General features: G+C 38.9%; 1 protein-coding gene across 1 annotated transcript in view; it reads right to left on the bottom strand.

Annotated features, from left to right (window-relative positions):
• Positions 1-15,604, bottom strand: part of LOC110667020 (DNA-directed RNA polymerase III subunit 2) — a 31,345-nt gene that overhangs the window by 15,472 nt on the left and 269 nt on the right. Inside the window, exons 2-19 of the mRNA XM_021827725.2 lie at positions 15,431-15,524; positions 15,210-15,331; positions 14,979-15,071; positions 14,464-14,536; positions 14,296-14,386; positions 14,152-14,204; positions 13,235-13,299; positions 12,896-13,001; positions 12,670-12,780; positions 11,901-11,960; positions 10,415-10,453; positions 10,213-10,263; positions 9,549-9,647; positions 8,999-9,058; positions 8,818-8,910; positions 7,682-7,783; positions 7,462-7,572; positions 7,253-7,369 (exon numbers count right to left, since the gene is read on the bottom strand). Of these exons, the coding sequence (XP_021683417.2) occupies positions 7,253-7,369; positions 7,462-7,572; positions 7,682-7,783; positions 8,818-8,910; positions 8,999-9,058; positions 9,549-9,647; positions 10,213-10,263; positions 10,415-10,453; positions 11,901-11,960; positions 12,670-12,780; positions 12,896-13,001; positions 13,235-13,299; positions 14,152-14,204; positions 14,296-14,386; positions 14,464-14,536; positions 14,979-15,071; positions 15,210-15,331; positions 15,431-15,524 (1,540 nt within the window). The remainder of the gene's footprint in view (positions 1-7,252; positions 7,370-7,461; positions 7,573-7,681; positions 7,784-8,817; positions 8,911-8,998; positions 9,059-9,548; positions 9,648-10,212; positions 10,264-10,414; positions 10,454-11,900; positions 11,961-12,669; positions 12,781-12,895; positions 13,002-13,234; positions 13,300-14,151; positions 14,205-14,295; positions 14,387-14,463; positions 14,537-14,978; positions 15,072-15,209; positions 15,332-15,430; positions 15,525-15,604) is intronic.

Here is a 15,604-nt window from a genome sequence, read left to right as displayed (position 1 = left end):
ATCGGAGCCAGCAAGCGTGGAGAGCTTGCATTGTTGTTCACTTGGTGCCATGAGGTTAGGTGGCCCGAGTGATGCTCCTAGCAATGATGGGGAGAGGGACAATGGCATGGAGGATGCCGATGAAGAGGAAGTTGCCAAGGATGTGTGTGGGACTCAAGAGCAGTCCAAGTTGCAGAGGGAGCTACCACCCGAGGAAGAGGTGGGCTGTGCGAGGGAGGAACCTCCAGTAGCCGGAAGTCCAAGAGAAGTGGTATTGCCGAAGCAAGAGAGGCCGAGGCAACCTCGCTCAAGGAGGAGCAGGAATAGCTGCAAGGCCAAGAGAAAGGCGAAGACACCTAGCCACAAGGACGGGGAAGGTACTGAAGCACAGAAGAAAGCCGAAGGCAACGGGTCGCATGGACATGAGAGAAGTCTTAGGCGACAAGGGCAACTCCAAGGCAAATCTGACCGGGGAGGTCATTCATGGCAATTGACCGAATGGGTAGGTCAATTGGCCAATTTAGTGGCAAACAGACTGAAGTTGCTTGAGGGAAAGCAAGCCGATCAACAGAGGGAGATTGGTCAGTCGGGAAATGCCACGGGCTCATGGGGCAAGAGGCGAGGTTCACTGCCTAGGTGGAGGCAGCGTGAAGAGCCAGTGAGGAGCCGTCAACTTGAGGCAACGGGGGCGTTGCCAGGTTGAGTGGGGGAGAGTGTCACCCCATAAATTGTTGCCCCGAGAAGTCCAACATATTTTGCTTGAAGGCTGCCCAAATGAAAGCCAATTTGTGTGTGTGGAACATAATGGCCAAGTGTGGAAATTGGGACGTGAATTGTTTTGCATGGGATTCCTTAAAGTGGACGTGAAGCTTGCATGGCATGGGCAAAAAGGGCGTGAATTGCATGGGCAATTGGAGTGGACCACGTGAGGATTTATGCATGTGCATGGCAAGGCACCAATGGGGCGCATAGTGAGGGCCAATTCCATTGAGTGGTGTTCATGTGAGTCCACTCACCCACTTCCGCACGCAGACATCCTCCAAAATGCCTTTGCCAAGATTCATCATGTTGCTCGCCAGATGCATACACGCTGCTGCATGATAGGCCGCACTTGTCCCTCGGATCGACCCCTTTCTTGTCCGATGTGGGATTAAGAAACCCTTGTCTACCTCTGTCCCATTGAGGTCTGACATTCTCCCCCACCCGATTCCAGCAACACCCTTGTCGCCATCGGCACCCTGCCTACCCCGGTCCCATTGGGGCGCTTGGCGTGATTCGGATCGTCTGGGGCCTTGCTCTGATACCAACTGTCACGGGACTTTTATTTTGCTAACCCAAAACCACAAGACCCCGTGCGGCACTTGCACTCAACAAAGCAAGTCAACCTCTCCAATGGTCCCTAGGATCCCACGGCCACCAATCTCACCACCAAGATTCACGGCAACTAATCCTTACACCAATCACCTAAGGATGCTCACGGCAACAACCCAACAACAAGAGGTTCACAATGGCCGAAACTCAACTCAAGCAACACAAGCAACCACACAAGTAACCAACCTCACGCAAGGCAACACTCAACAATGCGCAATACACCACAATCAACACAAATGGCCAGCCGCATCAACAAGCAACCAAGCCTCAACACAATGCGCATCAATTAAGCCACAACAACCATCAACACACAATTAACAACCATGCAAGCCGTACACATTAAGCAAGCATAAAGAAAGGTAGAAAGCAAGAGAAAACGAAGTAGGGGTCTACTTCTTTTATTCCTTCAAACCGGCTATACAATTGCCAAAGAAAGGAAAATAAAGCTCTCAAGTTGCTTCTCCCGCACACTCACTCTTTCACACTCTCTATACCTATGAACAAGGGAACATATTCCTTATATACACAACGTGTGGCTGCCTCTCATGATAGCCAACATGTGGCTGAGCTTGAACCAATCCCAAAGGACACTCATAAAATATTCATTGGGCAGAAAACTCATCATGGAAAAGCATGGGACTCCTGCTGATCTTGCCACCTAGCTCCCGCCTGGTGCAATTCAAATGGCCATGGAAATATTTGGGCGCCAAGCATTGGCTCCCACCAAGTTGGTCCTCCATTGGGTGGGACGATTTCCCTCCTTAAGCCTCACGCTGCATGGCTGAAGCTTGCCATGCATGTAGGCCAAGCATCCGACCTGCCGCTCCATGAACAAGCCACCTAGCAATCTTCATGCGCTGTCCAACTTGATCCCATGTGCGCTGCACCTCACTTGGCCCCTTGGTTTCACGCTGCATGTTTGGTCTCACTTCACATTGCATGGTACCACTACTCACTCTTCATGCATGTTGTCTTGGCTCCACTTGCCAATTCACATGTGTCCCACCTTGCAAGATGTCCCCCAAATGCTGCGCTACACTTGGGCCACTTTGGCTTCCACATGCGCCCCACTTCTTGCGTGAAGTTTGCATGGACGTGGGACTAATGGCCGTGTGCTATGCCTAAGTGGAACCAGCACTTACGTGCATGATGCATGGACGTGGGGACAAATTGCTGGATAGTGGAGCGTACCATGAAATCCAAAAGTGGCCAGCACATGGGACTTGCAAGGTGGGGCGCATGTGGAAGCCAAAGTGGCCCAAGTGTAGCGCAGCATTTGGGGGACATCTTGCAAGGTGGGACACATGTGAATTGGCAAGTGGAGCCAAGACAACATGCATGAAGAGTGAGTAGTGGTACCATGCAATGTGAAGTGAGACCAAACATGCAGCGTGAAGCCAAGGGGCCAAGTGAGGTGCAGCGCACATGGGACCAAGTTGGACAGCGCATGAAGCTTGCTAGGCGGCTTGTTCATGGAGCGGCAGGTGGGATGCTTGGCCTACGTGCATGGCAAGCTTCAGCCATGCAGCGTGAGGCTTAATGAAGGACCAACTTGGTGGGACCCAATGCTTGGCGCCCAAATATTTTCATGGCCATTTGAATTGCACCAGGCGGGAGCTAGGTGGCAAGACCAGCAGCAGTCCCATGCTTTTCCATGATGAGTTTTCTGCCCAATGAATATTTTATGAGTGTCCTTTGGGATTGGTTCAAGCTCAGCCACATGTTGGCTATCATGAGAGGCAGCCACACCTTGTGTATATAAGGGATATGTTCCCTTGTTCATAGGTATAGAGAGTGTGAAAGAGTGAGTGTGCGGGAGAAGCAATTTGAGAGCTTTATTTTCCTTTCTTTGGCAATTGTAAAGCCAGTTTGAAGGAATAAAAGAAGTAGACCCCTACTTCGTTTTCTCTTGCTTTCTACTTTTCTTTATGCTTGCTTAATGTGTATGGCTTGCATGGTTGTTGGTTGTGTGTTGATGGTTGTTGTGGCTTAATTGATGCGCATTGTGTTGAGGCTTGGTTGCTTGTTGATGCGGCTGGCCATTTGTGTTGATTGTGGTGTATTGCGCATTGTTGAGTGTTGCCTTGCGTGAGGTTGGTTACTTGTGTGGTTGCTTGTGTTGCTTGAGTTGAGTTTCGGCTATTGTGAACCTCTTGTTGTTGGGTTGTTGCTGTGAGCATCCTTGGGTGATTGGTGTAAGGATTGGTTGTCGTGAATCTTGGTGGTGAGATTGGTGACCGTGGGATCCTAGGGACCATTGGAGAGGCTGACTTGCTTTGTTGAGTGCAAGTGCCACACGAGGTCTTGTGGTTTTGGGTTAGCAAAACAAAAGTCCCGTGACAGTTGGACGGGAGTTCTAGCCCCATAGGGCAAGAGATAGGTTGTGACAGCCTTGCCAACTGCCAAGAATAGGAGTGGGGAACTTCCGAACTGTTACATCAGGCAAAGAAAAAGTCCCCATTGCAAATGGATCCTTATCTAATGTTTCTGGGACAGGTTCTGTTAAATGCAATTCTACTATAAGTCTTAGTTCTGTCTTACATGTGCCTAACTTTCTTAATAACCTTTTGTCTTTCAGTTTTATCACAAAAGCTCTCAACTGCAAAATTGAATTTTTTCCCACTCACTGTGTGTTTCAGGAGTTGATAACAGGGAGAATGATTGTCAATGGTAGATTGCAAGATGGGCTATATCTATTGAATGATTGTGTTGATCAGGCCATGCTGGGACAGTCTATGGGTGCTGAAGAAGAAATTATTCAGTGGCATAGGAGACTTGGACATCATTCATTTACTGTTTTAGAGAAACTTTATCCTCTTTTCTTTAAGCAATGCAAAACTGAATTGTTAGTATGTGATGCTTGTGAGTTTGCCAAACATACTAGACAATCTTATCCTACAATAAATAATAAAGCTTCAGTTCCTTTTGTGACTATCCATTCTGATGTGTGGAGGCCTACTCAAACTGTGTCTTTATCAAATTATAGATGGTTTGTAACCTTTATTAATTGTTGCAGTAGGTTAACTTGGGTATATCTGATGAAAGGGAAAAATGAAGTATTTTCATGTTTTCAGCAGTTTCACAAAATAATTAGTACCCAATTTGATGCTCATGTTAAAATACTGAGAATTGATAATGGCACAGAGCATATGAATGGAGTTTTTTAGGAATATTTAAAGTCACAAGGAATTTTGCATCAGACTAATTGTGTTAACACTAGTGCTCAAAATGGAGTGTCAAAAAGAAAAAATTGACATTTACTTGAGGTTGCTAGGTCTCTTATGTTTATAATGAATATTCCCAAACCTTACTGAGAGGATGCAATTCTTTCTGCTGCATATCTTATTAACAAGATGCCACTCAGGACTTTGGAGTTTAAGAGTCCTTTAGAGGTTTTGTAAGGTAAAAATTCATATACTATTCCTCCAAAGGTCATTGGTTGTGTTTGCTTTGTTCATCAGCCTAATGGGGGGAAGTTAGAACCTCGAGCCCTCAAGGGTGTCTTTGTTGGTTATTCCAGTACTCAGAAGGGGTATAAGTGTTACCACCCTCCTACACGGAAATATTTTGTGAGCATGGATGTTACCTTTAAGGAATCTGAATCGTATTTCCATCCACCTCTTCAAGGGGAGCATAGGAAGGAAGAAGATGTGTCTTTCCCTTTCCCTTCTTCTTTGTGCTCTCCCAACTTTCAACTTCAAAGAGAAAATCTGGGTCTAAAGCCTATACCTAATAATGATATTCAGGGGGAGTCACCTAAATCTCGAGGGAGATTGAATGGACCAGATTTGAGAATCTATACTCGGTAGAACAAGACAAATATAGCCATCGAGCAGGAGACTGCTGATCAAACAGAATCTCTGGATTCAATTCCTGAACATCCTGAGGTATGTGATGAGTCTACTTTAGTTCCTGAAGAGTCTAATTTTAATTCTCAGTCTACTTTTCCTTCTTCTAATAATGATCTTGATATTCCTATTGCTCTCAGAAAATGTGTTAGAACTTATACCATACATTTCATCTCTAACTTTATTTCCTATAATTCTTTGTCTCCATCCTATTGTCTGTTTCCTCTGTTTCTATTCCACAAGATTGGAAGAAAGCATATCTTGATCTAAAATGGAAGGTAGCCATGGTGGAGGAGATGAAAGCTCTAGCAAAGAATGAGACATGGGAACTTGTTACTCTTCCACTAGAGAAAAAACCAACTGGATGCAAGTGGGTGTTCACTGTGAAACATAGAGCAGACGGTTCAATTGAAAGGTATAAGGTTAGGCTGGTAGCAAAAGGCTTCGCTGGTAGCAAAAGGCTTCACACAGACGTATGGGGTAAATTACCAGGAAACGTTTGCTCTTGTTACTAAAATGAATACCATCAGAATTTTACTATCATGTGCATTAAATCTTGAGTGGAATTTGCAGTAGTTTGATGTAAAAAAATGCCTTTCTACATGGTGATTTGGAAGAAGAAGTATATATGAAAATCCCTCCAGGGTTTGAGAATGGGAAGAACAAATGAAAAGTTTACAAATTGAAGAAAGCATTGTATGGTTTAAAAGTCACCTAGGGCATGGTTTGACAGGTTTAGTAAGGCTATGGTTTCTTTTGGTTACTGCCAAAGCAATGCTGATCACACCTTGTTTATAAAATACTATAGGAGTAAGATCACTCTGCTTATTGTCTATGTGGATGATATTGTGGTAACTGGTGATGATAGGGAAGAATTGATTCATATAAAGGAACAACTAGCACAGGAGTTTGAAATCAAAGATTTGGGAAGGCTAAAGTACTTTCTTGGAATAGAGGTTGCCAGATCAGATAAAAGAATCTTTATTTCTCAAAGGAAGTACATACTAGATCTGTTGGAGAAAACATGAATGCTAGGTTGTAAACCAACAGAGTCTCCCATTGAGGCAAATCACAAATTGCAAGCTGGAGTTGGGGAATCCGTGGATATTGGGAGATATCAGAAGTTGGTTGGCAGACTGATTTACCTTTCGCATACTAGACCAGATATAGCATATGCAGTGGGTCTAGTGAGTCAGTATATGCATGATCCTCGTGAACCTCATTTGGAGGCTATTTTCCGCATCTTGCGATACTTGAAATCTGCACCTAGGAAATGACTTCTTTTCTCAAAGCATGGCCATCTTCAGATTAAGGCCTTTACAGATGCAGATTGGGGTGGATCTCTTGATGATAGGAGATCGACATCTGGTTACTGTACTTTTGTTGGTGGTAATCTAGTCACTTGGAGAAGCAAGAAGCAAAATGTGACAGCTAGATCCAGTGCAGAGGCTGAGTTTAGAGCAATGGCTCAAGGTATTTGTGAACTATTGTGGTTACAAAAGTTGATGGAGGAATTAAAATTGCTAGAAACTAGTGGTTTGTCCCTGTTCTGTGATAACAAAGCTGCCATTAGTATAGTTCACAATTCAGTTCAGCATGATCGGACCAAGCATATAGAGATTGACAGACACTTCATAAAAGAAAAAGTTGTCAATGGTTCCTTAACTATCTCTTACGTAGGGTCGAAAGACCAGTTAGCTGATGTGTTCACTAAGAGATTAAGTTGTAAGGGGTTTCATACCCTAGTTTGCAAGTTGGGCATGTGCAACATACATGAACCAACTTGAGGGAGAGTGTTAGAATCCCTCAATTAGTGTAAATCCCTTAATCAGTGTAAATTAGCTGTAAATTAGAATATAATTAGGAATCATTATATTTATTGGCCATTATTAGTTTCCTAGTTAGTCCTAGCCTTTGTATATAAATTAAAATGCTTGTAAATCATTTTAGTATGAAGAAATATAAAAAAAAAAAATTTCAAATTCTCTGTTTTCTGCAGAAACATTGTGATTAGCATTCCCAACCAAAACAATTTCAACTAACTCAAGACATACCAAAGAAATTAATGGACCCTCCTCTTCATCGGTTGTAACATGAGTCATTAGGGCCAAGTTCTTCACCAGTCCACAAGCTTCACCTTCTGGAGTATCACAAGGGCAAAGCATGCCCCACTAAAACAAAAATGCAGAATGTTCATGATCAAGTAACTTAAAAAGTTCAGCAATTCAAAGTATAAGCGAAGTAACAGAAACATTAACGCTACCTGGCTTGGTTGCAATGCTCTAGGTCCACTCACTTTCCTAGACTTCTCAAATTGTGGTGAAATTCTTGTCATGTGGCCCAAAGATGAAATAAAGGATAATCTAGCCAACACCTTTCAGCAAAGTATTCTCCATCAGTTTAACGTATACCGATAAATACATAAAGCAAATATGAGAAGTGAAAACTACTATTGTGTGATTATAATGGATAGAGTAAAAAACCTGTGTCATGCCTTTCCTGTGCATCTTAAACCGTTTGACATCAAAGTTGCCGGTAGAAAGTGTCCTTTCTAGCCCATTAGTAATGCTATCTCTGACTAGATACTAAATCCAGAAGAAATCAAAAGGAGGAGAAAAAAGAAATATCAAAAGAAACTCATTTCAGGAAGAAGGCAAACATTGTGAAATATAAGTCAGAAGAAGGGGAAATAAAAGGCAAACATTGTAAATGATATTTGAAATTTCATTTACGGTGCTCCTCCTACAACAAGAAAGTGGATTAGAGACCAAAATTTTAGCATGTAAAAGCATTTCATTATGCTCAAGCAATGAATCTGTCACCTGTGGAACTGTAAGGAAACAATACTAAGCTTCAAGCTAATAACTTTCTCTTTGCAAGTAATACTGTTTAGTTTATTTTAAATGGTTCAGAGGCCTTTGATAAGACAACCAGAACATTAAGGTGGATTAATGGAACATTGGCAGGGGTTGGCACTGTTAGTACTCTTATGGTCTACACTAGATTTGTCCCCCTCCTATTGTTATTAGAAATCCCTTCATGATCAATTCAAGTCAGAAGGCTGATGCTTTACAAGTAAACATGGATTATAATTAAAGATTTGTGTATTGCAAATATAGCTTATGAAGTCATTGATATGGAATAGAAATGACTTTATTGCTGTTAACCAAGTGCAAACTCTAGCTAAAAGACATCCACAGCTTCAAGTGGAAAAGCAATTCACCAGCCACAAAATGCAACAGCAAACAGTTGGCTGAAAGAAGGTATGTTAAACTAGTGGATCTCAAAACTGCAAATCTCTTGATGTTTTATTGTAGGAGCAAAAATAAATCCAGCAACCTACAATGGCCACCAACCTACAAATCATTTCTGAAATTCCTCGTTTCTCAAATATTGTATTATTGTGGTTGAAGAATCTATGCATATGATCTGAAGAATGTGAAATACATAACATAGAAATGCACAAGCACATGAAAAATGCATGATTATGCGCTTACATAGACATGTATTTTTGTATCCAAGTATTAATACAGTGATCTTTACAAGGAAGTTATACAAATATCTAGATTTGATAATGAATCAAAGACTAGGCTTTGAATCAATAGTATCCAAAACTTACTTGGGAAAGGTCAAACCGACTAGATCGGTTTTGCTTTGTTAACACATTATCAATTGTTCTCTGAACCTCAGTGATCATAGTCTTAAACAGATCCTGCAATTTGAGTGATTGAGAGAGAGAGTTTTTGAGCAACATTGAGTTGGAATGTATATCATTACACGAATAAATTGTAGCATAATACCTCAAAAAGCAGAGAAATTAACTGGCCAGATAGCTCCAATCTCTTGTTACCCACATAATCCTGTAAAATTAATGAAGAAAATTCATTTAAATATACAACAACACACCAACCCACACACACAGATTCCTAAGCTTGTCAAATGCTCAATCTGGAACTGATTTAAATGAATGGGTATTGCTCACTGATACAGGTTTTACCAAACAAATCTAGAACATCTTGAAAAGCAAAAAGAAAGGACAAAAATAGTTACAGCATCAAAGGCAGCTACATGATATGAAACTCAAAACAAGGGAATGATCCTACACTTTCATCAAGCCAACACATGATATTAAAGCGATCCCAAACAATTGCAATTCTTTACACAATTTCAATAGTTTGCCAGTTCTTGAGTCATGAACTCTTACAGTTCTATGAGTTGACTATTTCTTAGAACACTGAGTACAACCCATCAAACACAAAAAGCTTTAGGGTGTTTTCAGCTTAATGACTTAATCTAATGTTATAAACAAAAATACGATATGTTCATGTTGTATAGAACAAAATCAATCACCTTATCATCCATTGCATCCTTGTTTAACATAGCCTCCATCATCCTCCGCAACATTACCGCAACATACAAACATTTTGGACGAAAATTATTTTTATGCACCTAAAAGAAGGGAAAACAAAGGGTGAACAACTGCCAATTAAAAAAGCGTATTTAAGATGCAAATCTAAGGCATTGTGCAGAAGTTTTAGGTCTGGTGGAAAGGAAAACTAATAAAGGTAAAGGAAGGGAATGTACTGAAATGTACATGAAGGTTAATTAACTTCACTCTGTTTTTCCAAAAGAGAATGGGTGTCGACGGGTGTAAAAAAATTTAGAAACTTCACATTACACCCTCGTAACACCAAATTTGGGGGTTAATAGATGTAAACAGTGAACGTTAACCTTCTCTCATAAACTCAACTCAATTCAACTAAGCCTTTATCCCAAAAATTTAGGGTCAGTTATATGGATTCGCTTTCTCCCCTCTAAACAATTTTAGGTTAAATCCTCAGAAATGAGTAATACTTCTAGGTCATGTTGTACTACTGTTAACCTTCCCTCATACTCTAAAAAATAGATTCCAACAAAAGGGTAGGACGTAGGAGGTTAACTTCCATTTACATTCCATGTTCTAACTCCCACTACCCATCCCCTAGTCCCCTACACAATGTAAGAGAAATCCTACCGGAACATTAGCAAGAAACACATCTCGAAGTATACCCAAAGCTCTATTTTCCTGAGAAAACATCAAGATATTACATGTTAAACTCAATTTCAACAAAAAAAAAAAACTAGCAATAATACATTATACATACATTCAGTGATAGATAAGATGTAGTGTCTTTTTTGTACATTTACACATAAAGAGAGAATGAGGAAGGGAGGACCTTAGCAGATGAATAACTGGCATATGTAGACACCTTCACCTGCAACAGCAAGCAACTGATATGAGAAGGAGCTAAAATTATGTCCATATAGTGCACAGGAACAATCAAATTAAGCAAGCTAGAATATATAGCACTATGAGATAAAAAATATATATATACTATAGAAACCATCTAACAATAGGAAAATATTTTAAAAGATGCACAAACAAATAGTACAGGAGCTTACTTAATACACATGTTGAATCTTAAGATGCACAAAGTAGAAGCAAAATAATCAGACAAAGTGGACAAAGCCTTGATCTAAATTGTTGATAATGCTAAATGGACGCATCATGTGTCAAGGATAAGCAAACTACACGTGGATTATGGAGGTCATCCAGTATTTCCTTCTTCAGATATCGCACACACTTTAACTATTGCTACCATGAGCATACAATGACCGACTTTATCATCTTAGTCTCCTAGTGATGTTTCTGTGCAGAGATTGGAGGATAGCATCCCTAGTGATGCCTCTACCATAAGTCTAACAATGCCAAGTTAAATGGACAAGATACTAATGCCAGACTTCTTGAATACATGTGGAAAGTGTTTGATTCGTCAAATACTCAGAAGTCAAAACTTACATGTGGAATCATCTCTGATGATTGGCAATTTGGCACAGTCTAGCTAGGATTGATCTACGCTATGCAAACAGATGATAATCAGTTCTATTCTAGTGGGGTTCCACCAATGGGCTTGCATGCTCTCCATGTTCACAGAAACGGCAAAATAAAGAAGTAAACAATCTCGCCTAGCTAGAAAAACCTAAATTTAGAGTTAGCAAACATGCCAAACTAACATTTTGATTGTGGACTCAAGCAATCTCCATGTTAGAGCCCATTTCAATAAATGTTTAATTGCCAAAACAGCCATCATGATCATTCCCACAAAAGCCAAAATTTTTGTTGGGGAGCAGACAAGCCTTTACTTCCCTGCTTTCTTCCCTTATTCTCACCCACTGCCAACACCCCTTACCTCTTATCCTTTTTTGGCTTCCCCAACCTTAAAAAAACTTTATCAAAATCACATTAAAGAAAATTATAATGATGGCAGAATTACCAAGATCCTCCATGACACTCCTTTTCATGGTGACCACCAACCCTTTCACATAAGTTGTGTTATATAACTTAATAAATGCTCCTTTACGTGTTTATTGACAATATTTAATCCAACGCTTGGTTTATTGTTGATTTGGATCATTTTGCTAATGGTTTAAAAAAAATAAATAAAAAAAAAAAGGAGGAAGCAAAAGCCGATTTAGCCTGATTCTACGACATCATTTCCAATTTTGTTATTTAAATCCTTGGTTGGTCCTTCAAGAGCAAGAGATTTGCAAACCCACGAATACGGTTATGCTCACTTCAAGGTTTAGTTAGTACATAAAATTGTGGAAATAAAAGCCAAAATCACCAAATATTATTGTAGCATATTAACAAGTGTATCACACCTTTCCTTCAAGGTACTCCAAAGCTTTTTTTTGCGTGTATATATTCAGACCTGAACATTCCTGATATCAGAGCAAAAAACTCTAAAGATCAGCAACCCAAAAGATAAAGAAAATATAGAAAGAAAATGCATGGAACAAGGTTTAAAGTCCATATTTTAGAAATTCAGAAAAGATAAGAAGTAGGACACAAATGAATGTGAATGATGAGAGAGAGAGAGAGAGAGAGAGAGAGAGAGAGGATACTTGCTATTTTTCACTAGTGACAGTTTTAGTGTTTCATATCATCTTGAATCAAAAGGTTTGGTAATGTTATCCAGATGGATCAAATGAAAAGGGAAAAGGATAATGTGCTTCCAACTGTATTGCAATTGCAGCATACTTTAGAATAACAATAAGCTAACTTGAAAATTATATTGAGTCCAAAAGAGAAAACAGCAAATGTTCCGCAGACTAAATAAACCCTTAAACCATCTCACAAGGTACAAATTGTTGGTGTCCTACAGGAGCCGTCAGTAAGACATGCTAGTTTCCTCCAAAATACATATATAATTTTCTTTCCAATTTCAGATAATTATAGCCTGTTATATACATCAGAATTGCAAATGTAATATAATAGCTTCATTAAGTCTGGACTTCCTGATGACAATTCCAAGTGACCTGGATGTGAAAAATGCTTTACTGTAATACCCAATTTACTACCAATACCATTGATGTGCAATAAAGTTGTCTGAGAAGTTAATTAACTTCAAAGAATTTCAAGGCTGTTTACCTCAATAGATGGCAAGAGTAGGGCACCATATCGAGGATCTCTTCCCAACATCTGTACAACCTCTTGATCACTCTCCATGCCCATAGCCTTGATTACCACCATAATAGGAATCTATATAACAATTTAAAAGTATTAAACCCTGGTCAACCTAAGACAACTATTTGAACAAGACTGATGTGAAACTTAAAAGAAACTGGACAAAAAAGAAATAATCTGAAAAGAAGACCTTCTTTGCAAATTGATTGAGACATAAATAAATCTTCTCCTTTTCCATCTGAATGACTGTTTTGCTTTTTGTTGCTTCTGTGCTGCTTGTAACAGATGCATTTATGCTGAAAACAGAGAGCAAACAAAGGAGTCCAACACATGAAGCACAAACCAATTCAGGAAGAGAAAATAACAATATCAACTAAAAAACGTCATTCGGAATAGCCAAAACATTGCCAAAAACACCATTGCAGGAATAAGACCATCCTGGTAACAAAAATAAACATGGAAGATACCTGTAGGATATCATGATGTAAAAAGAAAAAAGAAAAAAAAAATAGACATAAGAGGAACTCACTTTCCCTTCTTATCAGTATCAATAATTATTCTATTCTTTGAAAGTTGCTCTTGAATTAAAATCACCTGAAAGATATTGGCAGTGTCAAAATACGCATATTGAAAAACTATCAAAAAGAAAACAGAGAGACAGATAATGTGCAGTTAAGTAAGCTCATTAAAACAATAACAACAACAACAAAACAAAACACAGCAACAACAACAACAACAAAAACACAAGATTATTAAATTTATACTGATATTAGCAGCATATACCTGTTGCCAACCTCTAAAATCCTCTTGGTTTATCTTAAAAAAAAATAAAAAAAATAAAATAAAGAAAAATAAAAGGGGAAAAAAAAAGTCAATTGCAACATGTTTTACAGTTATTATTATTTGTACACATTATTTCTAAATAAGAACCAGAACTCAGGAGAATTCAGGTAAGAAGCTGTGGTCCTGAAATTGAAGAGGAATTGCCATTTGATATAGAAGGTTCCTGCAACTAATGAACTAAAGACATTCTGATAGGCCTAAGCCTAAATTCATCGCTTTAATCAGTTAATCAGAAAACATAACAAAATTATTTTTAAAAAAAATGAAGCATTATAAAACCAATATAGTATCAAAACATCCTGAACAGTATTTTGAATACTCGGTTTTCTTCTTTAAACACACAATAGAAGCCACAAGCAAAACTTGGACCATGAAGAATTCCACCAGAAGTGTTAGTACAACAGCAGACTATATGTAAGAACTCTGCAGAACATGTTATAGAAGTAATGCATATCATCAAGAAGATGAAGGCATATTATACAAACCAACAAAATATGAGGCAACCACACAAGCATACAACATGCATATGCATAGTTTGTCGTATTAAAAACTATTTCTTCTTCACAAAATCAAACAACTGGAATAAATGATTTAGAATTTCACCTTTTCAGTCCCTTTTATAATAAAATATCCTCCAGGATCTAAGGGACACTCACCTAAAGCCAACAGCAAAAAGTAATTAACAATTCTGTATGAACAGAAAACAAATGAAAATGGAAATTCATTTAAGAGTTAGTGCACACAAACCAAGTCTTGCAAGTTCTGCTTCATCTTTTCCATATAATACACAGCAGCGACTCCTCAACATGATAGGCATTCTTCCAATAACAACATCATTCTACAAGAACAGTTATACATTTAACATTCAAAATTACATTTCCACGATAATAGATATCACAATGATGCTCTAACTACCTTTTCAACTCTGGTCTTTTGATCATGGCTTCCTTGAATATACTCTACATTGACCATTATTGGTGCAGCATATCTGAAATTAACAACATTTTACACAATTTCAAATATGAATACTACAAGTGCCAAACAATTGCAAATTCTAACTCATCAGCATGCAATCCAAAGCCTCACATGTGCGCACACACACACACACACACACACACACACACACACACACACACACACATATATATATATATATATATATATATATTCAAGCACACAGAGTAACTGATGGCATACATACATAAACATAGTTAAATTTTAAAACAGGGAAGCAAAGGACAAGGATGATAAAGAATTTCTTGCTTCTTTCAAGATTGTACCGTGGAAAAATATCATTCTTTTGTTATCCCACTCTGGCATTAAATTTCATCATCATATCGCTCAATTGAACAAAACAAAAGCATATAATAGCAATGAAAAATCCAAGTAATAATAATAATATATACAAGTGATGATGAATGGCTACATACGTCAAATCAGATAACCGGCATGTATGAGGGCTAAGCTGTTCACTGATAGTGTCCACCATCACCGAAGGTGTACCAATCCTAACATCTTTAAACCTGGAGAATTAACCGCGGCAAACACACACACACACACACACACAAAACAAAAGAAATGTCAGTTTACCAACTAAAATTATTCAAAACCAAAGATGAGGATATTTAAAATATCAACCCAACAATCAGAAATTTGGGCACCTGAGATAAATGCCAGGATCAACAGTGGATACAATGCGATCATTGGCATGCACAATCTTCTTTATACCAATGTTTACAAAGTAATTAAACGAGTCCAAATGCTGCTTCACAAGACCTCTCACCTGAAAATAATAAACGCATTTAAAAAATTAAAAATACACACACACACTACCTTTCACTTGCATTGCTTTATATTACACAAATATTCACTTGATGTTTACCTTTAAGAACTCAGGAAGAAGCGCGAATTTATCAACAGCGGATTTGATGGGAGCAGTAAGCTTTTGCTTATCAATGAGCTCCCCCACATTTGGCCTTATTTACAAAGTTAATCAATAATAAAAACAAAATAAAACCCTAAATAAACAAAAAACCCACAGAACGAAGGAGAATAA

This window comes from Hevea brasiliensis, chromosome 1 (genome assembly GCF_030052815.1).
Source record: "Hevea brasiliensis isolate MT/VB/25A 57/8 chromosome 1, ASM3005281v1, whole genome shotgun sequence".
Lineage (NCBI taxonomy): Eukaryota > Viridiplantae > Streptophyta > Magnoliopsida > Malpighiales > Euphorbiaceae > Hevea > Hevea brasiliensis.
Note: the sequence above shows the minus strand (reverse complement) of the source record. Positions and strands in the feature narration are given on the sequence as shown.